The sequence below is a fragment of the Macrotis lagotis genome, chromosome 1, assembly GCF_037893015.1.
Source record: "Macrotis lagotis isolate mMagLag1 chromosome 1, bilby.v1.9.chrom.fasta, whole genome shotgun sequence".
NCBI classification, from domain to species: Eukaryota; Metazoa; Chordata; class Mammalia; order Peramelemorphia; family Peramelidae; genus Macrotis; species Macrotis lagotis.
Window position 1 is genome coordinate 102,903,612 of NC_133658.1, and position 26,234 is coordinate 102,929,845.

The window sequence follows — 26,234 nt, forward strand, 5'->3', positions numbered from 1 at the left end:
AAATAAAATATCTCACTGTATTCATTATTTGTTGAAATTCTTAAAAAAAATTTGACTTGTTTGAGCAAAATGCAGACTGAAAAGTTCTAGATAGGTAATTTACAACCCATGTGTTAACAGATAACTGGAGAGATGCAACCACAAAGCTAATAATACCTAGCCTTTATATAATGCTTTAAGAATTGCAAAGTAACTTAAAGTTTATCTCATTTTCTCCTTATAATACTAAGATAAACAATTATTACTATTCTCATTTTACAGGTGAGGAAACTGAGGCAGACAGTGGTTAAATGACTTGCCAAGGATCAAAGAATTATCTGTGTACATATCTGAAGCAAGATTTGAAGTCAAGTTTTTCACTTTATTCTTCATACATGTAACTCTCTGATAAACAGAGAAATAACTTTGTTCCATGATCCACTAGTTATCAATATCAACTAAAAAATTTAAATTGCACACATATGCCTGCCTAAAACTTTTTGCTTTTTTGTGGAAGATATCTAACACAGAATTCACATTAATGAGGGAACTTTCCTAAGTGCCATGAATGTCCAGAAGTTTCTTTTGAAGAGAATATTGTATATCAGACCTAAGAATATCCTTTGTTGTTGTTCAGTCATTTCAGAAGTATCCAACTCTTCATGACCCTATTTGAAGTTTTTGTGGCAAAGATGTTGGAGTGGTTTGCTAGTTCCTTCTCCAGCTCATTTCTCAAAAGAGGAAACAGAGACAAATAAGGTTAAGTGACTGGCCGAAGGCCCCACAGCTAGTAAGTGTCTGAAGCCATAATTTGAATTCATGAAGATGAATTCACTGTGTCACCTAGCTGCCCAACCATAGAACCTTTTTAATGAGTCTCATTGCCACTCAGACAAGACTGGCCTAAAACTTCACATAAGAAAACCAAAAAGATGAAGAATACAAATCACCCAGTCTATGATATGTATTAGCATAGGCCTCTGGAGTTACGGCATTCAAATATGTCTATCAGACAGACACTGCAGATGACATCTTCCATTTTGTAAATGTGCAAATAACATTTTAATCATTGCAAGTTATTTCTTGTCAATCTTTATAACACCATTATGTGAAACAATATAGTAGGATATCAAGGAATAGCATGATTTTAAAAGAAACAAAATTCAGGTGACCCAAAGAGCAATGGTAAGATGGACAACAGGTATAAGGCTGTAGCATATTAACAAGAACTTTCATGTGAGAATTGACAATAAATAAATTTATTTTAATTCAGTTAGTATTTATTAAATTTATTATGACCTAGGCATAGTATTGTTCATCATCCAAGGCATAAAAATGGGGATTGTTTCAGTCTGAATTTGTCTCCTTACCTCCTATGACAGTGACTATTACATAGTGGACATCTTATAAGTGTTTGATGATTGATTAATTAAAAAATACAATATAAGTCAGAAATGTAGAAAGAGAAAGTACAACATGACAGTTTGACTATCCAAGCATTGCACTGTTTGTTATCCTTGAAATACTAAAATGCCTAGAATTCATTTTCCAGTCTATTGAATAGGATTTCTACAAAGGCTTTTGGAAAGTCATCTACAGGAATCATCCAGGCTATGAAGGCCCAGATGAGATTCAATCTGTCCTAAGGAAACAAGTATTGGGTTATCAAGAAAGATGAAATCAAAAATCCTTCAAATCACCAGAATATCTGTTACTTACTTCCTAAATGCAATCAATTTAATCAAGAAAGAAGGTTAACCAGTCTCTTTTAATTTTCATGAAATAGAAATAGCTAATAATATTAGATAAGTGTTTGATGATTGATTAATTTTTAAAAAACATGTGATATACTAAATAGGGGGGCTCAACTTAGAGTCAGTAAGACCTGAATTTGAGTCTTGTCTTGGAGACATATAAGGGAAAAAAATGCTTTAGCCTTAGTTTTCTCATCTGTAAAGTGGGGATCTGTAAGTGTTTTTGATCTCTCAGCATCAATCGCGATAAAAAAAAATGCCACCTGCTTTACCATATTATTTTGAGGATCGAGTGAAATAAAATATCAGATGCTTTGCAAACCTTAGATTACTATATTTACAATAACTATTCTGTTCTTTTATTAACACTATACATATTTACTACTATATCTAATATTGCTATTATTTTTCATTCCACAAACATTTCTGAGAACCTTACATTTTGTCAAGCTCCCTTGTCAAGCACCATAAACCTGGTCAACCCTTAAAAGATATGTGGTGACAGACTGTGCACACCATCTGATTTCCATTTGTTTAGAGGGCATTTTAGTATTTTCCATAAAAATTACTGACCCTCTTTTGTCTCCCTTCACTACACAGATATCTTTTCTTTTGCCCAAATGCTATAGGTACCATTCTTTTTTGTAAGGTAAGGAAAGGTTAAACATTTTCTTAATTTGCTGAGGTCTAAAATACTCTCCCCACCCCTGAGTAGTGTAATTTATTCATAGTATTACACTTCTAACAGGAGAAGATAAAAATCAGGGAGTGGTTAGAATCATGAGTTCCTAAGAGCAAAAAAAAAAAAGTGGTGGGGAAGTAATCATACATCAAGAAATTCCCACATGAGAGAAGAATCTCTTATTCTAAATTCATCTACTCTAGGGATCCTAATGAGTTTCAGATTTCTTTTGGAGCTTTTCTCTGAGAAGCAATACTAATGGGAAGTGAAACAATAAAAGTTGGCAGGATTCATGTTGATAAATAAAATCTGAACTTGAATTCATGTCTATAGTCTATGTTACATTGTGACCAGAGATTTCCATAAATAAGATTTACCCTGAACCTAAAGTTTTAAGATTCAGAAAGTGGTGTGAATATTATATTTTTCCCTAGTGCTCAAAAATCACTATATAATGAGAAGGGAATGGGAACCAGTACATAGCTATGCTGAGGCAACAGGTGAGCAAATACTTCTGAGAACTCTGCCCATCCACTGGAAAACCCAATCTCAGTCCATGTGACTGAAGTCAGTCAATCTTGTCCTTCCACTAGATGCTCAGAACATCGAATCCATCTTCAGAAGTACAGAACATCTATTTTTCACTTTAATATCACTGACATCAGTGAACTCTAATTTATAGTTGAAGTGGCAGAGTAGGTTATACCAAAGCTTGGAGGCAATAACTTCTAACTGTGATTTTTATTCCCTCTTATTCCTCAGTGGGTTTCTACATGTCATTCCATTCTTCTCCCTGTCTTTATTGCTGTACTCCAATCAGGGTCTTTTAAATGCTCATCTATCCTTCCAGGTCAAGGTCAAATGACACTTGCTACTTGAAGTATTTCCTAATTCCCAAAATAGAAACAATCTCTCCCTTCTATAGACCTCTCCTAGGAAACCTTCTATTATTATTATTAATATTAATATTATTATTATTATTATCATTATCATTATCATTGATGTACATATATAATTTCCCCTTTTAGAATCTTAACAATTTAATAAGAACCTGTCTTTTTTATACTCATGTCTACATCTTAAAATTCTTCAAAACTCCTACAGGAAACTTATCCCCATCTTTATAGCTGCTAGTGCCCTACATGGAGAAATTATCTTGTAAATTTTCTATATTTAACTTTCTTGTTTACAAGTTATCCCCCCATTCAAACCTAGTAAACATTTTGAGAAAAGGTCTCTTTTGTTTTGTCTTTCTGCCTAGCATATAAGAGATACTTAAATATTTGTTGTAAAGAATTTACCTCTTTATCATATTTTACACATAGTAGATTCCCAATTTATGTTGGTTGAATTTCCTTTGTTGTATTTCATTGTATTCAGTTTCTTTTCCATGTCTAGGAAATTTTAGCGGTTGAACACCACATTTCAATACAGAAAAGTACCAGCATTTTGTATGAGGTTTCTTTTCATTCAGGTGATAGAGAAATCAAAGATACAGTCTGGGAAGGGGAAGAGGGGCACTGTACAATGGAGGAGCACAGCTCTTAATGTACAAAGTGGCACTTTGCCAAATGTTCACTTTCACAGCTCATCAGGTATGTTGGGGAGGAACACAATATAATCTCTGGGCCAAGTTTGAATGAATAAACCACTAGCACACAAAGGGGAAAAAAAATCAAACAATATTGCATGATTTTCTTCATCAGATAAAATTAGCACAATCTTAGGCTGAATTAATAAAGTGGAGCATCCAGAATAAGTTAGAGGTTGATCTGACTGCATCCTGTCCTGATCAGACTGCAACTAAAGAACTGTGTTCAAGTATGTGAACAACATTTTAGGAAAGACTATGAAAAACCAAGAGGGTGACTCAAATCATAAGAATCCTAGGAACTATGCCATACAAAGAAAAGAATTGTTTAGCCAGTAAAAGATCAAATTTGCAAGGTGGGGAGGAAGAATGAGCTTTACTGAAGTATCTAAAGTACTGAAAAAGGGAACTCTGAGTACATGTTATAAGAGGCAAATTATCAATCAATCATTTGACAACTATTGAGAACCTAATATGTACCATCACCTTTCTTTTCTTCTTACTATCCACTAAATCCTACCTATTGTATCTAAAATATACCTCTATCTAGTATACCAGTAGTGTCAAATTCAAAAGGAAACATCACTGAGGACCACAGTTGACTTTAAAAACCACAATTTAACATTATCTGTGTCATATTGTATTTTTATTTACTTGGTTAAACATTCCCCATTACATTTTAATTTGATTCAGGTCATGCTCAGGAGTTTCATGGGCTATACTCCACAAAGCATCAAGTATTTATGTGTTTTTGCCCTCCTCTGAACTCTAATGTATTTACTAAGCACATTATACTTATAAACATTAAAAATCTATTTATTCTTTGAAGAGGCATATTTTAAAAGGAGAAAAAAGGATTGAATTAGCCTCTTATTTAAAGTGAAAAGGAGGAAAAGTTGAGACAAATGAAATTGTATTGACCACATACCTATAGTGGTCTTGGATATAATTGGGAGCAAGAGAAAATTACTGGGAACATTTAGTCATTCAGATGACACAATGAGATTGAAATAATATTAAAGAGTTGAACAAGAAAGATTATTTTGGAACTAGAGGTCTGTGGATTGACTAAAACAAGGTGAAGACTAAAAACAAGGAAGAAAGTAACATTTTTTGAAAAAGGTCTCATGAAATCCTATTGAACTGAGAGGTGAATTAATATGTTATGGCTCTCACTGGCCTTCAAAATATTTAAAAGTAATCTTAGTGGTGAGCAGACAAGCAAGGAGATGGGAGAGAAGAGGGTGCTTTCTGGCTTTCTTTTACCAACTTCCTTGTGTAGTACTTCTATAGGACTTTGTGTTTCAAAGGGGATAGGGATGTTAAAAGAAGACCATATAACTGGTCCTAAAGTTATAGCTCAAAGATAAGAATTGCAATTTCTGAACTTACTTTAAGGTGATTATGCACAACACTTTAGGGAGTCAATTGGTAATAAATAGGATATTCTACCATGTGCCTTCAGGCCTCTTCTCTTAGAGTTCCCAGGGATATCTTGCCGAGGCCATTAGCTTCCTTGGAGTTACTAACCCCTACTTTCATTCATTTTATTGGACTAAACAGGAAGACTGTTAAAGGTGAAGAAAAATTGTTTTTTAGAGCTTGAGCTCATCCTAAGAACAGTAAAAATGTCCCTGATCAGTAAAAATTCATCCCACAGTCACAAATGTTCAGAAACATGATCTAATCATACTCAAGGATTCTACGACCATTACTTAATGGTGAAAAGGGCAGCAAGGAAATCATCTTTCTGTGTTAACCATTCACAAAGGATGATAAACAAGCACAAGTGAGAGCAAATAAAGCATCAACTTATTAAAGTGTATGAGCTAAAATTTTCAGATGATATGACAAGACTCAAAGATAGAAATATTTCTATATCTTACATGCATAAATGTATCAAAGGCTCCACAAGCTGTTTGTATTACTGCTGTGGCAATACTTCCTCTTCCGAGATCAAAAGCATATCACTTAAGCTAATCTGATTTCCTTGTGTGGGAAGTTTAGGGTTTTTAAGATCATGGAAAGATCCAATTTTTATTTAAAAAATGTTTTTTGATTTCTTGACTTTACCAAAAAAAGTAGTTATGCCACAAGTGACCTGAGGGGAATGAATATTATAACATTATTTTTAAAAAAAATTATGTTCATGACTAATGGAATGGGAATAGTAAGTCACCAATCCAATGTGCTGTCCCCAACAGCTAGAACTGAAATGCATAATCTTGGCATTTCTCAGTAAATGTGGAGAATTAGATCTGATTTAAAAAAAAAAAAGAAAAATGTCCCATCCTCCTTCTTAGCTACAAATTAGTCATTATTTGATAAAAGTGTGTTCATAAGAACTCGGAAGCAAGGCCTTTAATGGGTTGCTGCATGCAAGTCAATAAAGGGAATCAAAGAGTAAGAAAAAAGTTGACTAACCTAACCCACCTGAGCTCGGCTCACAGGGATCAATATCCTCATCATCACTGGGACATTCAGCAGAAGCCACAAGGATATCATCTGTGGTCTGAAAAGAGAACAAATTTAAAAGGTTTACATAAAGGAACATATGATATTTTGTTGTCATCATCATCATCAGCATCATCACTGTTACTATTGTTAACGAAGTAGCACAGAAGATAGAATAAGAAGAAAAGTCAGGGAAGAGCTGAGTTGAAATCCTTCTTCTGACATTTATTAACTATGTAACACAGGTAAGTCACTTAATCTTTCTTGTTCTCTGATTTCTCATCTATAGAATGAAGCAATTTGATTTAATGGTCTTCAATGACCCTGAGATCTCTAAACCTATGATCCAATGAATATATGACGCATAGTTCCAGCTTATCAAATGTACCAAATGGATGAGATACACCAAATGATATCATATCTTTTACAAAGACAATGATACAATTGTCCATCTTACTTTTCAGTGGCAACTTGCAAATGTACAAACTCTTACAAACAATGAAATCTTAGTAATAGAAATGTTGAGCTATATTTGGACATGCTAGCCATTTTTTAAAAGATAAGTTATGCACAGTTATGCAGAAAAGGTTAGTGAATGGCTGGGGAAAAATAGACCAAGTAGAATTTATTGCAGCCCCAGGGCATGACAACACATCCAATGGTGGATTTTCTGCTGTGTCTATGTTTACATGTCTGAAAGCAGCAGTTTTATTCAGAAGTTCTATTACTTGAACTTTGAGAAAGTTTGAGGATAGTGAAATGCCTTTATAAGGAAATATATACTAGTGTGAGAGTCCTACCTATGTTTTACAATAGAACAAAAGGAAGACAACAGGGTATATCTAAAGCATTTTCCTCATAAGAGTTAAGAGCCTACATTCAAATCTTAGCTTTATGAGGTTTAGATAGTATTGTGCCACTATTTTCCTTTTGTTTATTAAGATTTCATAATAAATGAAAGTTCAGGGTAAAATACATTTTTTATCTAATAGAGTGATAAGAGGTGGCAGTTTTTCTTTCAATGTTTTAGTTTTCTATTTTGGTTTTCTATTATTATCTTTTTTGCCCATTTAGAGTAAAAAGATAGTAATCTAGTGGGACTGCACCATTCTTCACCCACAACTCCTTTGCCTTCTTGAGGTACGTTGGTTCTCTTTGATCTTGCCTGATAATCATCCATATCAGCATCCATGTTCTCTTTTCCTATTCCCTAGTTGTGGAAGGCTACAAGAGAATATGAGGAAATTGTTATAAATTGATAACTAATCTAACTTGGAACTTTATCATGAAACAGCAATCTTTTACCTCATCTCTGATTTACTCTCCATCACACTTTCTATGGAGGCTCTTTCCAAATTTCCTCAAACTCTAACTTCTATTCTTTACCCTATCTTTCAGCAGATGTATGACCTTGCCAACTTCCCTAAAATCAAGGCCACCTGTAGTGAGATCACTTAATCCCCCATCTAAATATCTCAAAATATCTCTATAAATTTCCTCCGTTGCTACATTGCTGTATTTTTAGAATATAATATGACTTCTCCATGCTCATTAAATCCTCTTTGATACTAAACTCTCATTCTCTACCTCCCTCCCTGCTTCTCTCTCTCAATCACTCTCCACTCTTCCTAGCTCTTGTATGCAAAACTTGAGCTTTAATGCAAAATGGTTAAGGAAAGAAGTATTCTGAGGCACAAGAGAGCTCATCTTTTCTACTGGACATTAATAGCAAGTCTAAAATGGATTTGGATTTTAAATGCTCATTTAAAGGAACTGAATCAAACTAGCCTTGGTCCTAGTTACAAGAGAAAAGAACAATGTGATACATGATTCTTTTCTTCATTAAAGATATTCTAAATATATTTACAAATCATGAAGAGAATAAATAGGTTGGGGAGGGATGAGCCAAGAAGATAAAAGTAGAAATGGAAAATTTCAAAATGCAAAGATCCTTTAAAAGATGAATTAAGAACAAGTTCAAATGAAAATGAAATATTAATCCATAATCTAAATATAAATAATAGGAAAAGCCTGCATTAGGGTGCCAATATGGGACTGTTTCTTAGCACTTAATCATGTTGAGTCTATGTAGAGGAATTTCTTTCTTTTGCTGCTTTTATTTGTAAAGAAAAAGTTCAAAACAGTTTGTTTTTTTTCTGGAAGGGAGCTACAGTTATTAATGCATATGATAAATGCTAGCAATTTGCATGAATGTCAGGTTGGAATTCTTTGATTAAACAAGGATTTAAAAGGCAAAAAAACAAATGTCCTTTTGGCCTAGAAAGTTCACAGTAGGATAAAATGAAAACTGATATGATAATAACAAGTGATTCAATTAAGCTGCCTTGTAGGTCAGTTGTTCCAATTCCCCTTACCAAAAAAAAAATCCATTTTTTCAAGATTGGCTTTTTTATTGGAAAAGTTATTTTTATCATAAACAACAGGGATGTGTATGTTTGTATGTATGTATGTTTCTATATATGTTTGTATATGTGAATAGTAGGGTTTTAAAAAATATAATTTGTCTCTATTTTCCATTTAGGTAATTTGATGTTTAGTTAAAACTAATACATATAATAACAAATAATTTGAGAGTAAAAACTGAAATTTAAAAAAAATTACTACCACATCAACACAAATTATATTTATATATTTGTATTAAATAGCTAGACTTATGAATAATTGTAAGTCTAGACAGGAAGAACCTAAAATTGTAGATGTTAAAATTGACATATGGGTTAGTCTTAGTGGCTTTTATGTCATGTCATAATAGAGAGACAACATGGTATAGTGAATAGAGAGCTGACCTTGTAATTGGGAAGACCTGCCTTTGAGTCATCCTAACCGTATAAAACTTGGGCTGTTTCTTAATTTCTTAGTGGACTGACCAACTCATGAAAGTCATTTGCTCTGCTGATAAAATCACTGGTTTGTACAAAAAAGCAAATAGTGGGTGTATTGGGACACTGACCATCTGCTTCTGTACCATGAGTCAAAGTAGTCATAATTGCAAAGTGTTCACTTTCATACTAAATTGTGGAGGCAAAAAAAGCCCAATGTTAGATTGTAAAGTATACACAGATCTGGGTCCTAACCCTAGTTCTAAACTAATTAGCTGTATGACATTGACTAAGACACTAACATAGCTAGATCTTAGTGTCTTTGTTTATAAAGTAATGTCCTTTTGTCCCAAAATAATAATCCTTTGTATCTTGCCCAGCTTTAATATTCTATTAAATTGCAGTGATATAAAGACATAGATAGATAGAGAGACAGATAGATACAGATATACATAGATACCAATATATACATACACATACATATATATACACACACACACACACACACACACACACATATATAAAAGCTACTGATCAGAATCTATCCTATGTTTAAGGGTTGGGCAAGTTAGTTGTGTTTTTCAAACTAGTGCCTTCCACATTTAACAATCTGCTGGAATAATACCAAAGCACTTGAAAAGTATATAGAGTCAGTACCTTCCACAGAACAGGATACCTGAAGTCAAGAAATAGTTTCAGAGCAGCTAGATGGCACAATGATTAGAGCACCAACTCTGGAATCAGGAGTACCTGAGTTCAAATCTGGCCTCGGACACATAATAATAACCTGGCTGTGTGACCTTGGGCAAGCCACTTAACCCCACTGCCTTGCCAAAAAAAAGGAAAGAAATAGTTCCCTCCTTTAGTACTTTTATCATTTCCAAAGTTAATATACAAAAACTTAATTCTAGGGATAGTTCCTGTGTGTGTGTGTGTGTGTGTGTGTGTCTATATTATAAATCAGTATTTTGAGAAGCATAATCTGATCTGCTAGTTTAAAATGCAAGTCACAAAACTAAGATGTATCTTTGAAATTCATTATCATTGTTATTTTCTCCTAGTTTAAGGGCTCTTTGTTGATATTAATGTCTATTGAGAAGCGTATTTCATAAGAATGTCATTCAATTTACTACAAAAATATATATAATGCTATACAAAATCCTAAATGAAGCAAAGGGAGGCTCAGGGAGACAATGGTGAAAAGTACAAGGTCAGCACAATAATTCACAAGTTAAAATAGTTATAGAAGAAGTCATTGGAGAACATGAAATATCTAAGATTTAAGTGATTTTTATCAAAAAATTTTCAATATCTCCTGCTATTCTCTAATAATAATTTGTGTTAGTGAGGCAAGGTAGTGACCATGAATAGTAGAGAGAAATAATTTGTGGGCAGAAAATGTACTTATTAAAAAATCAATAAGTTGCTATGTAGGAAAACTCAGTTTTTCTGATCTCTCCAGGCCTACATTTAAGATTATTCTTAGTTCATTGAAGTCTTAAAGGAGCAAAATTCATCATTTCAAAATAGATTCACTTTGAATCATGCCTTCATTAAAAAAATTTAATTAATCCCAATATAGTTTTTCTTCTACAGTATTTCATCACTTTTTGAAGAAAAACCGATCACTAGAGTTGAGTACCTAGTAGCTTACTCTCTAATATAAAATAACTTCCATTAATTAAAAATGATGACTGTTAAAGAACTTATTTCTTACTTCTCTAGCTAAAGCATGTGTAATAAACTGTCACTTTTTCACTTCTAATGGGTAATAATGACTTTCAGTATTGAAATTTGATTATTTCTATAAAAAATAAATAAAAATAATTTAATTGCACATTAGAGATATAGTGAGTTATATACAAAGCAAAGAGTATAGATAGGCCTAATTCCTGCTTCAAGGGAAGCTGAGGTTTGTAGTTGGGGGAGGGGAGGTGTTGTAAAATTAGATCATGAAAGGCCACTGCACTTCAAGCCTGGGAGAGACAGGGAGATCCAGCCTCAAAAGAAACAGATGGACAAAGAAAGAGAAAAAGACTGACTTCGAAAGGAAGGGAAGGAAGGGAAGGAAGGAAGGAAGGAAGGAAGGAAGGAAGGAAGGAAGGAAGGAGGGAGGGAGGGAGGGAGGGAGGGAGGAAGGGAGGGAGGGAGGGAGAGAAGGAGGGAGGGAAAGAGGGAAGGAAGGGGAGGGGGAGGGGGAGGAGGAGGGGAAGACAGAAAAATAGAGACAAATACAGAGAGATACATACACAAAAAGCTATAGAAAGACAAAAACAAATGCAGAAAAAGAAAAGAAAGGAAAAAGAGAAATGAAGGAAAGAAAAAAAGAAAAAGGAATGAAGGAAAGAGAAAGGAGAGGAGAAGAGAAGGAAGGAGGGATAAACATTGATCTCGGAGACAAAAAAAATTGAGTTTCAGGTCTGGCATTGATATTACTAGATATGTTCCACTAGGCAATTTTTTGAGTTTCAATTTTTCCAGCAATAAAATGGGAGCAATAATATTTATACTACTTTAGTCACAGCTTTAAAACTGGAAGTGACATTAGAGGTCATCTTGTTGGAACCTTTAATTTTTCAGATCTGAAAACTGATAACCAGAGAGATGAAGTGAATAGTCCAATTTCTGGCATAATTGATGAGATTTGTACCTAAGAACTCTTAATATGTTAAAAATTAAATTTAATTATATTAATTTTAATAAAAATGGTTTTTCTCTCTCTCCCACCTTCCTCCATTGCAAAAAAAATGAAATGCAAAATTCTAACAAATATTCATGGTCTTAAGATAGGTCATAGAGCACTGGACCTGGAGTTAGGAGGACCTGAGTTCAAACCCAGCATCAGACATTTAATACTTACTTCGTTATGTGATTTTGGGCTAGTCACATAGCCCCACTGCCTAGTAAACATCCAAAAAAATGAATGGTCCAACGAACTAATTCTTATATTGGTCATGTCAAAAATATGTGTTTTTCCCTCATATCACAAGCTACTTCTCCATTGCCTACTTCTCAAGATGATATATGGACAGCTACTTGTAAACCTTAAAAATAAAAAACTTTTAAAATTGCATTTTTATTGTCATAAAACCAATTAACAGAACCTCTCCATTTGATTTCTTCTCCCTTTAATCCCACTGGTCTAGGGTCTGAATCTACATTGATTTAGTAGCCTTTATTCATTGTGAGATTTTTTTTTTTAGGTTTTTGCAAGGCAATGGGGTTAAGTGGCTTGCCCAAGTCCACACAGCTAGATAATTAAGTGTCTGAGGCTGGATTTGAACTCAGGTATTACTGACTTCAGGGCCGGTGCTCTATCCACTGCGCATCCTAGCCACCCCTCATTATGCTATTCTAATCAATACATTTACCTCCTCTAGAAACATGAACTTCAATTCTATAAAATATCTATTAGTGTTAAGACAAAGTATCTAGGGTCTAGAGAATTGTTCCAGGAAATGGAAAAGCAAGTGTTTTATCTAGATTTGCTTTCAACTTTTTTGAAGATAACTCAATAAAGTTATTTAATATCTTATTATAACTCAAAAGTAATGTAATAAATATTTTAACTTATTAACTTAGTAAATGTGTTTTTTTATTTAATAGCTTGTTAAATATTTCTAGGTCTTAGATTCTCTCCTATTCCTGTTTTAAGATTATGAAAGCATGGATTTAGATTCAAAAGAATGCTTGAAAGGCAGCAAGTCCAACTCCACCATTTTAAAAATAATGAACCTGAAGCATTAAGAGGTTAAATGATTGCCCAAAATCATACTGTCTGAGCCAGGATTTAAATTCAAGTCTTCCGGATTCCAAGTCCAATACTCTATCTACTTTACTATCTAGATGCCTAGGTTGATGATGTCTGCTACTATTAAACATATTTACAATGCAACCTATTAACAATTGTAACTGAATATATTATCACTTGAGGTTAAAAGCAGAAAAGATGACATGGCATAGTAAAAAGATCACTGAAATGGGAACCAGAAAACCTGGATTCAAGACCCAGTTCTGTCACATACATGCCTGGCCAAGTCAATTCTCTGTTTCTTAACTATAAAATTAGTAAGTTGAATTGTATTGTCTACAAGATCTTTTGTAGATCTATTATTCAATAAGACTACAGAATATAAAAAAATATGGTAGTCTTGTTAAGTGCATGATGCTTAGCAAGTCACTTAGCCACTGTCTACCTCAGTTTCTTTATCTATAAAAAGGGGATAATAAAAAAGTGTTGTTGTAAGGTTCAAATGAGATAATATTTGTTATGTGCTTTGCAAATATTAAAGTATTATGTAAAAATACTAGCTATTAAATATGTTTGGAGGATACTGATGGTCAATAAGAATAGGGGAAGAAGAAAAACTAGTCATAGGAATAGAAAAAGAGTATTAGCAGTATTTCTTGATGAAAATCAGGACATCATGTATAGGTGTGGCTGAGAGACTAAAGTAGCTCTATAAATGTGCACATTTTATCTGTGTTCAGACTAGCCTTATGTTGCTGCAGTAGGTGGTCTGTGGGAAAAATTATTTTTGTTTTCATTTTCCTGCCTGAAGTCTAACCCCTTTATCTCCCTTTAACATATGTTTCAAAGTTACTATTCTGCCCTTAAGTTTGGGGATTTGAAGTACAGAACCAAAGAATCCTAGAATCCACAGAATCTTAGAAGTAATCCAGCTCAATTTGTACAATGCAGGAATATTCTTGCTAAGTTAGATCTGTCTGCTTTCAGACTTTGCCTTTTTTTGTATATCACTGCATGGCAATCCATCCCATTTGTGGACAGGCCTAAAGAATAGAAGGCTCTTCCTTGTTGTGAGTCTAAATCTCTCCTATGCACACCAACCCTTCAAATAGGTAAAGGGTATTCATATGTTTTCTGTCCCTGAGAAATCTCTTTTATCTAGCTAAACATGTCCAATCTTTTTATATCAAATGATTTCAAGTTTCCACACGATTATAGTCATTCTCCTCTGAAAAGTCCCATTTTTTAATGTCCCTCTTAAAATGTGGTAGCCCGAACTGAACATAATCTTCCAGATATTTCACAATTGCCAAGCATATGTAGGAATTATTCACCTTCCTTGATCTGGCCACTATTCTATTGATATAGCTAAAAAACATATTAGTTCTTTTGTAGCAACAATGCATTCTTGGTTTCTCTTGAGCTTGGGATCAAGGAATGCCTCCCCTTCTTCACAGCTCTATGTCATGTGAATAGTGATTAAGACTTTCCCTGACTTCCTCAAAGACAACTCAAATCATACCTTCTGATGGTCTTTCCTAGCCTCCCAAGCTATTAATTCCTTCTCCTCTCTGAATTCTGTATTTGTCTAAGTCACACCTAGTTATTCCTTATTTTACCTCCCTGATTAAACCTAAGTTCCTTAGGAGCAGAGATGATTTTTGCCTTTTTTAAAAATTCCCAGTATTAGCTCAGAGGTACAGTGGATGGAGCAATGGCCTTGGAGTCAGGAGGACCTGAGGTCAAATAGGACCTCAGACACTTGATACTTAGTAGTTGTGTGACCTTGGGCAAGTCACTTAACCTTGATTACCTCACACCCAGGACCATCTCCAGTCATCCTGATTCATATCTGGTCACCAAACCCAAAGAGCTCACTCAAAACCAATTCACATGTTGTGAATTCTCTGATGTCCTGGTCTTCGAGGATGAAGGACAAACATTATCATCTATAAATGTTTATTGATCAACTATTCTCTAACTTGGACTAGTACAGTTAAACTTTTTTGACTCAAAATCTGAATACTTCCTTTATTAATATTAAACATAATCTTGTGAGTTTGGGCCCATCATTTGAACCTGATGAGATCAATTTGCCTCCTTCTGTCGTTCATTGTTTGTATAACCACCTTAACAGAAAAAGGAATTCTGATCAGATGTTTTTAAGCACCTATTTCTCAGTATTTTATAAAACTTTACCCACCTGCCTATTGGGAAACAAGATCTGACCAAAACCAGTTTTTTTTAATGAATCCTTTATCTTAGACACAACTGAGTATCTAAAAATTGCTTTATATGTTTTTCTCCTTTAATAAGAAAGGGGGGGGCAGAGTGGGGGGGGGGGCAAATGTAATAAAAGAACTCAGCCCAATAGATGTCCTAGTAGAAACCATCAGGATATGAAAAATCAGGAGGTGGTTCAAGTGGGAAAAAATCAAATTTCATTTTGAAGGTTGAATTAACGGAGCAATTTTCTAGCCAACACTGTGTAATTTAAATTTAATTTACTGTGTTTGGAGCTGCCTCTCTATGACTGGTTGTTGAGACAGTTGCAGAAACTCAAATATGTCACATTAATCAATTCTATTCTTCGGTTTGTATTTCCCCTGGTGTTTATAACCTTTTCAGAAAAGAGACAACCTGCTGAAAGAGACAGACTAGTGATCAAGCAAGGGTATTAACTTTAGATAAGAGTCCATTTGGACAAGTGTCTCTAACAGTGCATTTAACCTCTCTCAGGTCAAAGTGGTACCTTGCTCATCCCTGTCTGAGAACAATCTGCACACACACACTCAATGTCTATTCTCATTTTAAATCTGTTCTTTCAATGATATTTAGGATTTCACACCTTAAGGGATGGGAAGAACTTGGGAAGGATTTAGATAACAGACATGCCTTATGCATTAGAGAGATAGAGCTTTGAGAAAATGCTATGGGCACTGAAATGCCTTTACCCCACAAGGATGTGACTTTTTGGTAAATGTAAATCAATTATTAAGTTTCATCAAGGGTACTGTAAAAGAGAACAGGTGGAAATAACAGCCAATTGTCAGAACCAGCCCCGTCAGCCCTTAATATATCTTAATGTAGTAGAAAAAATGCCAGATTTAGGGTCAGATGATGTGGGTTTAATTCCAGGCATTATTATTTACCATTTGCATGACTTTTGGCAAGCCATTTTGGACCTTAGGTTTCTTGCCTCTAAAATGACCATATTCTGAGTCTATGTTCCTTTGAAATAGTTTATTTATTAAATTTAACTTCTAGACTAGAATGATGGTTAGATATCCAGAGATCACTAGGAAACTCATTTAAAGGTAAAAGGGGCCTTAGAAGTTATCAAATCCAACCCCTTCATTCTATAGATATCTGAAGTACTAGAGGTTGTGACTTACAGTATCTTGCACAGAACTTATTCTGAGTCTGTGTTCCAAATAATTGACTGATTCTCAGAGTCACATAGCTCATAAGTGTCTGAGGCCAGGTATACAAACCTAAATTGGCTACATTTTTCTACCTCAGAGTGAAGCTCCTTTTCCATCCTTTGATTTTTGAAGTCCAGGTAGATATATAAGTTTTAAACATTTCAATGCAAGAATTTGCTATTCCTTTAAATAAAAATAGCAATTATGATCATCAAACATTGCTATTTTGTAAGGTGAAAAAAGTGCTCTATGTGAAAAAGGGATAAAGGAATCAAGTTCATCTCTTCTTCTATTTCCACCAACAGTAATATTCAAAAACTTTATTATGTATTTCTTTTACTTCTCAGCTCTAAGTAACCCTGAAGAAAATAAGTCAATGAAAACTGAAATGGAAGCAACAAAATCTACCAAATAACAATCTTACTGGGTAAGGAAATGAAGAAATTCCCAAGTTATCACAGCAAAGCAATCGAGAGTGTAATGCCTATAAATGAAACACTAACTTATTCTAAATCTTTAATTGAAAATGAGAAAATTTTGCTTCCAATAAGCCATAGCATATCCAGCTTGACTAACGTGAGTGCTAACTTTTTGTTAGAACCGTTTTTACACAATAACAACATAACCAATTAAAGAATTAACCTATCAAGCCAGTCATTTCTGCCTGTGTAACTCTACTTGTACTATCACCTGATTTATTTATTTTTCATACTGAAGTAAGCAAAGCAACTTTTTTGTTTGGGCATTGTGTATCTTAGCTTTAATGTGATAAAAGGCAACTGGTAGACATTTGGTTCTGTCTGATAGTTTGTTCTGTATGAAACTGCCCTGGGAGATAGTTTCCTGTCTGGTTTCCATGAGATATTCTCATAGTGTCCCCCAAAGGCTTGTTACTGGATGAACTGCCCTGGGGAAATCATGTAGGCCTCCGAATTAGCGTCAGAGATCTTGGAGCAACGTCTGGGCCACTGTGCCTCTAATCTAACAAGAAGGGGATTTTACAGAAGCATATTTATTCATTTATCTACAAAAAAGTCAGGCAAAGAAAGTCAAGATAATTATATTTATTCATGTAACAAAAATGATTAATTTGGTTTTTAAAGAAAGTTTATTAACTTATCAATTTACACAATCTGATGTCTACTAACTTAGCTTCAAATTGTTCAAAACTTATTTTCTGTCCTTCTTCAGTGTTAGAGGTCATGTAAAAAAATAAAGGATCTAATGTCTAAAGATGACGAACAGATATCAATGCAGTGTAGGTCACCAGCAAATGATGACAATGACTAACCATCTATAAATACTTATGGAAAGGTATACTATATACACCTACTCCCAAGGAGTCTACACTGTTTTGGTATAAGGAATTTTGAACAAAAGAATCAATGAAGGAAAAAAACACTGTCCGTATCAGATCACTTTACATTGAACTTAAAAAGTCCCTCCCTATCCCAGGTGGCACAGTAAATTTGATGCTTAATTTATAGTCAGGAAGACCTGATTTCAAACCCTGACTCAGATAATTTGTTGGCTATATGACCTTAGGCAAGTCACTTAACTTCATCTTAATTTCCTCATATATGAAATGGGTATTAATGATAGGAACATAATTATGCTCCACAGCCATGTTGGTAGGCCTAATGAGGCAAATGTACATTATAATTTACAATTTATACTTTGTAAACCTGAAAGTACTATACAAATGCTAGCCATTATTTTGCCTGTTTTTATTCTTATTATTTTATTCAACATCCCTGTGTGAAAGACAGGGATAGAGTGGCAGTGTCCTAGGGTTTGGGGTCAAGTCTCAGTCAGTACTAGATAAATACCTATTTGTTATTTGATATGTATATGTGAACATGAACATTCATGAATATTTAGGAAAACTCTTAAGTGTCCCTGAAAAACTGCCAGCCTTCACATTTCTCTAATGTTCTCTCCCAGTTGATGCCCTGGGCTATTACAAAAAGTGACTGTAAATCAACTGTCTGTTTGGAAAGAGACAGACAAGAAAGTCATTCCATTTTCTTCAGCCTTCTCTTGCCTGTTTAAAATGTATGCAGCCAGCTGACCACAGTTCAGTAGAAGTGACTTATAGAAAAAAAGTCCACCAAGGCTAAGAGGTGGCAATAGTTTACTGGTTCTGACATGTGGTTTCATTTACATTAGAAACTGGTTGTTGTAAAGGGTACCATTTAAATACATGGAGAATAGGATAGGAAGAAGATTCTAAGTGAAGCTGCTCTAGAAAAGAGGGAAGAAACCACTTCAAACACATACACAGAGAGAGAGAGAGAGAGAGAGAGAGAGAGAGAGAGAGAGAGAGAGAGAGAGACTGAGACTGACTGAGGGAAACTTCAGAGTCTAAAAGAAAAATTTTACTATGACTTTTTTCTCTTAAAAGTTAGGATATAAAACAATCCAGGCAGTTTGGCAGCAGCTCCAAATAGTAAACAAATTTTTATAATGTTGGCCAGGTGCCAAGTCATTTTTTTTTCTTCTCACCCTCCCTTCACTCCCCAACACAGAGCACAATGCTTTTCACAATTTAGGTCTTTCATAAATAGTTGAATAAATGAATGATATACTTTCTGTATTTACTATCTTCTCACTTGTGAATTATAAAATTCTTGAAAGACTTAAAATGGTATAGGTGGTCCTTTATGCCTTTCCCAAAGAAATAGAAATGATAATAACTGTTTTTAGCTTCTTAAGAAGGCACATATTAGCAAAGGTAGGAGGTTCATGTGTAAAACCATGCATTTACTTTCAAACTTTTTTGATACATTGATCAGTTTTGCTTTATTTTCCCCTCCTCTTCTTCCCCCCACTCCTTTTTATTTAAAAATGTTATTTGTTATGGGAATAGATCTATAGGAGGGGGATGGGAAGGATATTAGAAGACATTCTGGTGATACAAAAATAGAAGAAATCAACAAAAGATTTTTTTAAAAGACAGTAGAATAATTTATATTTCTGTATTCTAACAAAATAGGACTTGGTGATATCATTATATATTCAAGTAGTACATGGATGAAGGAATAGAAAGAAAATATGAAGTACAGTAATAAAAGGTAGGAATCCCTTTGCTGTCTAGACATCTGTTAATTTTTCACTTCTGCAAAATTTATTTTCAAATTTTTAGATACTGATTATTACTGAAATAGCAAATCTTAGAAATACAAATCTAAATTGATATAATATGGCTACCTATTGTATATGAAACAATAGTTATATTATTATGTCCAAAAAGATCACCTAAAAGAGTTACTAATTGAGTCTAGAAATATAATTTTATCCTCTAATTCAAATCCAGATACCTATCAAATTTACAGAAATTTTAGTGGTAGAGAGGACTTATAATTCATTTAAATCAATATTCTTGTTTTAGCAGATGAGTTCATTGAGAAAGATAAGTAATTTGCCTAATTTCACTTAGCTGAAATATTCCTAGTCCTTCAAGGTTGTCTCTAATCTCAGACACATGTGTCTCTCTCTATATAAATAAATGTATATATGGATAGATAGATAAATAGATAAAGAGAGAGAGATAATCATAAATATATAAACTGCCGAAATAAATGAAGTTAAGTGGTAGAGTTGGGGGGAGGATTAAAAATTAAGTTCAGGGGCAGCTAGGTGGCACAGTAGATAGAGCACAGGCCCTGGAGTCAGGAGGACCTGAGTTCAAATATGGCCTCAGACACTTAATAATTACTTAGCTGTGTGGCCTTGGGCAAGCCACTTAACCCCATTGCCCTGTAAAAAAAAAATCTAAAAAAAATTAAGTTCAATTTAAGTCAGAATTCAAAATGACTTTTTAAAAAAGCATTCTAATTTCATAAAACTATAAACCCAAAGAGTGTCAGAACCACGGCTTTATCTAGTCACTAAGGGACACAGTTAATTCAGAAAGCTGTTTACTTTAAAAATAATATTGTTGATATGCTCCTAAAATGATTTTTAAAAACCTCCTTTCTTGTAGATTATACTCTGTATCTCAGCATGAGTTTAGTACTCATCTCCTGAGGGCAGAGAAATAATCTATATTTATTGCATCCCTCCCCCTTTTTCCATGTTCTGGAACTTTGCAGAGTATGATGGGTAAGATATCAACTGAATAAACTCTATTTCTCTTTCCTCATTAAGTCATTGATGGAAATCCTTATAATTTCCTGTGCGTGTTTGTGTATATGTATGTGTTTCCACAATGTTAAAGGCTAATGAAACATTTAACTTAGCCCCTGCTCATACAGCCATCATTATGGTTTGGGTAAATTATCTTATTACTTCTCTCAAATGATTAAACAGGAGCGACCATTTGTTCTTGGTATTGGTACACTGAAGGGATAATGCAGAAGTTCACTGTAGAATAAGTGTATTCTCCTTTACAAAAAAGTTTGAAAATAGGGAGCCAGACTCTCCATTTTCCAAGAGTACACATGTTGAAGTGAGAAGTCCTAGATGGGAATTCTATTTCTACCACTTACTATTTGAATAATCTTGGATCTCCAAGTCAGAGTTTAATCATCAATAAAGTAAGGAGATTGCACTAAGATGATTTCTGAGGTCTCTTTTGCCTCTAAACCCATACAAAAGCATCAGGTCATTATGATACTTGAGATGCATAAGAGAAGCAACCCCATGTCTTCCTGGCCTCAGAATCCCCATCTATAAAATAAGATTCAAAGCCTAAATCTAGCATCAGAGCTATAAGTGACATCTTTGAGATCATCTGTTCTGACTCTTTTGTTTAGAGATGAGAGAAGTAAGGCTTTTATTGGCAAAAGGGACTTAACCCAAGATTGAACAATGGAAAGAGACAGATATCCAAGAAGTAGAACAAGACCTAGCAATTGATTTATTCTATGGAAAAGAAGAAGTTTTGAGTCTGGATGACTAAATAAGATGGTGTTCATTTCAATAACAAAAGGAAAGTTAGAGAGAATGAATATATCTAATCATGCAAAGAACTATCCTCTCAACCTCCCACCTAGATTTGAAGTCTCAAAAGAAAAATTCTGTTTTTCCTTTGACCTTTCTTTTTCATATATCCTTTTCTTAGCCATCCAGAGCAGTTACCTTTCCAAGTAGCCTGGACTTTAAAGTGGAGTGCTAATCTAAATCAGATAGTCCTGGGTTTAAATCCTGATTCTGATCCTTTGTGACAGTGACCCTGGGCAAGTTATTTAATTATGATGTGCATTGAGAAAGTCTCTAGGATTCATTTGTTAAAGCTTGTGATCTGAGTTGGTGGAAAGAATTCCCTATATCACAAAGTCACAACTTTAATTTGATTTGTAATTTTTAGTAAAAATTAGACACAACTTCACAGTTTGTCACAGAAAGCCTGGGCCTTTTTCATTAGTTCCCATAAAGTTCTTAAGGGAAAATAAGCATGAGAGCTAAGATATCAAAGAAATGCTTTGCCCTCACTAAACTGATTTATAGACTGAAAAATGTTTAAGAATAACCATCAAATAGAAATGATTTCAAATAAAAACAACTTCCATAAAAACATACTTCCTTTAAAGAAGGTTGAAGAAGCTAAAATAGTAAAACTGACAGGAAAGGATGTTATCCTGATACAATATAATAGCAATATGACTCTACATCAGACTTGCATTTGCTGGGATCATCATATTTTAAGATATCTTTAGCTAAAGTTAAAAAAAATCCCTGATCTTCATAAACCCTAAACTCACCTCGCTCAGGCACATGTTTATCACATTTACCCAAATTCTAACAGCTCATTAAAAACCAAAAATAACAGAGGTGAAAGAGGACAACTATTTTCTTGGAACACAACTCACAAACATGAGGGAAAATTTTGGTAAAGTGACACCTTTTGGTCAAACATTTTAATTGCCTTTTATGATTTCCACTAAAGAAAGCAAAATTAACTAACTGGTTTTCATATTCTTAGCCTGAGCCTCATCTTTAAATGAGATCTAAATAGCTTCTAAGGTGTCCTTCCAGCTTTGATATTTTATGAGTCTGTATTGCAGAACTTAAAATGCCCTACAATAATCTAGCCCCCATTTTCTTCTGAGGCTTCTTCTTTCCTTACCTCTTCCAAACAAGAGACAGATAATGCTTTTAGTGTACAGTCTCAGAAAATGCCTCAATGCCAGACTGGAATACTGTCTGTATCTAATATCTCCCTAAACCAACAACAACTATAAGTGGTGTGTTGGAAAGAACATTGTATCTGTACTCATTGGACCCAAGTTCAGCTCCTGCCACTTACAGGAAGTGTGATCTAGGGCAAGTTACTTGAACTCATCTTTAAAATGTCATTAACAATATTTACACCACCTACTTAACAGGATTTTCATGAGGAAAGTGTTTTGCAAATCATGATAAATGCACATTTTTGTCATAACTATAGGAACAGCAATAACACCTCTTTTGCTTGCTTGGAAGGATTGCCCTTCCAGCTATTTCCCTCCCTACTCTATTCTGGTATAAATGATAAGGGGAGAGATAATGCATTTTAGTGGGTAGAAAGATGGAATCTGAGTCAAAGAGACTGGCCTCTGATATATATACTGGCTGGGTGACCACTGGAAACCTTTCATCTTTTCATCAAGTTTCTAAGATTATAAATTACATCAAATGTACCATTTGAATAGGTAGAGGAAGTTGTCATATCCTAAGTGCCCCCACACTGATGAAATCCCAGGTCTAGACCAAATAAACAGAAGATATCATGATGATTTGAGATGGGTTCTTATTTTCTTTTCATGATTAACAAGAAATCTAGAAAAAGCAATAAAATTCCATGCTGTGCCTGCAGATGTGATTTTAAAATAAATTAGAATTAACATCTGCATTTCTGCTATGGAATGGCAAAAACACCATGGGTTCTGTGCTCCAGCCCTGACATTCAATTCCTTTCTGAAGGTATGGGAACAAGTAAAAAAATCCCTGGATTGAGAATCATTCTTGTAAATTCTTTGGAGACTTGGGGCTGACATTGTACCTGTAACAGCAAGAGTTCTTCCCTTCACATCTCAGAAAGGCTTCTCTCCTTCAATGATCTTCTCCCTTCTGCTACTTGATATCTAGGTATCTATATGAGAACTATAAATTCAGCAAGATAATTCAGTGGAATGAGGAGACAAGAATCCTGCACTCCAGTTATCTTACAACTTCAATTAAACAAAGCAACAAGTATTTCTTTGTGATCTAACGTGTACAAGAAGTTCTATCCTGTTCTGTGACAATTTAGGCAAACTATTATATTCTCTGAGGTTTCTGAAAGTTTCCCCTCCTTTCCATCAACTTTAAACTGCTAATATTTCTATTATCGTTTTAAGAGACTAAGGCAATTTCCCTCCAGCATGATCAATCTCCACTCACTTTAATTTACAAGATGGTTCATTATCACTTCATGCTAAAATATTGCCTTGCACATAGTAGGTAGTTAGTAAATATTTCTTGGCTTAATTGGAATGACTTGAGTTCAGAATATATGATGTCTGGCTTCTTGGATTTATGACTATGCTGCCACATCCTCTTAGTAAGATTTACTACATATTCATTGCCATGAGAAAAATTTGTAGTGCTTAACTGCTTTTAAAGCTGATTATAGGTTGGAGAGGTGGTTTGAGGATTCACAGGTGATAAAATTCACAGGTGATAAAATTGAGAAAATTGCTAATAGTCTTACTAGCTCATCATACTCACCTGTCTTCAAAGATGTAAGTACAAAGAATCAAGGCTCTCTGGAAGTTGAGCTCTATCTCTCTTTAGTGTATACTAAGCAGCCAATCTACAACAATGACCCTCTAACCCAAATTGTTTTTTTGAGTTCCATGGAGAATATATCACCAGGATGCCACAGAGGTCTCTGCCAATCCTTACTCACTTTCCAAATAATTTTTATTCCCTCCCTTCCCATTTTTGTTACTTTAAGAATTCCATTGACCAAATTACATTATTAGTTTAATAATACTTTGAAAAAGGTAAATATATTGTAAATTATAATGAGGCATCCTCTTCCACAAAGACCTTCCTGATATTCCATCAATGATAAACTTTCCTATTGCCCTGTATTTTGCTTTATGCTTCTCTAAATGCACTCATCATCTAATAGTAAAAATTATAGATTAGTGTATGTAATTTCCCTTAATAAACTATAAGCTCATCTTGCCTATAATTTGTTTACCCTTTATCCTTGGGTTTTAACATACTATTTAGTCTTTAGAACATGATTTGTAAATATTGTCTTTTTAGAAAAAATCAGTTAAATGCTAAAAATCCCTTATACCTAAATATAAAGAGTTTAGCTGTAAAAGTCACAAAATCACTTAATTTTATGGTTAAAAATCATTTTGTCAATGATGAAACTGAAGTTCAGAAAGGTCAGACACTGAGACCCTGAATACACTTGGCCCAGCTAAGGCTAAAAATCAAATTACCTGATTGCCAACCTATTTCCCTTTCCATTCATGATGATGGCAGGGAAACCATAGAGGAAAGAATTTTTTTTTCACATTTGTTTTAAATTCCTTGTTTATCTAATTTGCCTTTTACCTTTTTTATATGTATTACTAATATTTTCAAAAGGGACTGTAGGAAATTAAGCATGCCATGGACAGGCAGGGCAGACAGACCAGAGGAACAAAAGACTTTTGCAGTAAGTTAAACACCCATTTATACTAATGAGCTATACACATTCCTGCACCAAGGAAGAATATATTTAATTTCCTTTTAATTAGAAATACAAGTTTCATTGCATCTACTGCCTTAGTGATGCAAACATTTCATTAGCTAGCTCCTGCTGCTGAACCTCATTCATACAAGTTTTTGTTATTTTGTTATTTTATTCAGTTAAAGCATTGTCTAATAATTGTCTCTACATTACTGGTCATAATATTAATTTATACTGGAAAAAGGCTTATTTAAATGTAATGGTCAAATCTTGATCACAAAAAAAAGGTGAGAATTCCTTTTGGAAGAGAAGTGCTCAAGCAAAGGGCATTTATTGGGTAGATTGTAGAGATGATTCTTGTTTGGTGAGTTGAACTAGATATTCTCCAAATTTCCTTCTTAATTCTATTATAATAGCTCCTCAGGAAAAGAGACAGGCCTAGGGAGGAGATAGGTCCAGAGAAGGTAAGTGATTTGCCCCCAGTATTTGAACTCAAAGTTTCCTGAATCCAAATTGAATGCACCCTCTATCTCATCACATTGCCCTTCAAAAGCAGTAGTAGTTAGATAGCTCTACATAACTTCATTAGGCTGACCTTACATATATGTGCTGCTTTCCCTAGCACAATGGAGATGTATCAAAGTTAGTTTTTCATTGTGAACTCTTTTCTAAATTTGGATGGCTCTTTTTGTGAGATTTAACATGGACTATTCAAATATCTGAGTTCTAGTTTTCAAGCACCAGTCACATAGGAACAAAGTCTTCTTGGGGGCCTATTCAAGCTTGATACACTGTGGGAGGGGGGCAAAGATGATGTTATAAGTAAGGGAATTGCCTTATATTCTTTATTCATATATATATGCTGTATTGGGAGAAGAAAGTTCTCCCGTTATTGATGGGAGCCTCAAATCTCTGTACAGTATGGAACAATGCTATCCAAATGGGCACAGCCTGCGAACAAGAAACAATGCCCTCCAGCTGAGCAAACATTTCCATTTTCTTGGAAATAGACTGTTAAGCAATAAAAATTCTCCACTCCATCAAGATGGAAGAGGGCATGACTGAATGGAGGTTGGCCTAGTTCTACTTTTCCCTTCAA

The 26,234-nt window shown here is 34.3% G+C and overlaps 1 protein-coding gene across 28 annotated transcripts in view; it reads right to left on the reverse strand.

Moving 5' to 3' along the window:
- NRXN1 (neurexin 1) overlaps positions 1 to 26,234 on the reverse strand; it is a 1,421,526-nt gene that overhangs the window by 33,012 nt on the left and 1,362,280 nt on the right. For 17 of the 28 annotated variants that reach the window (XM_074205975.1, XM_074205955.1, XM_074205787.1 and 14 more), the window contains one exon: positions 6,431 to 6,518. In XM_074205975.1, the coding sequence (XP_074062076.1) occupies positions 6,431 to 6,518 (88 nt within the window). The remainder of the gene's footprint in view (positions 1 to 6,430; positions 6,519 to 26,234) is intronic. The other 11 variants (XM_074205985.1, XM_074205966.1, XM_074205917.1 and 8 more) reach the window with 1 other exon arrangement.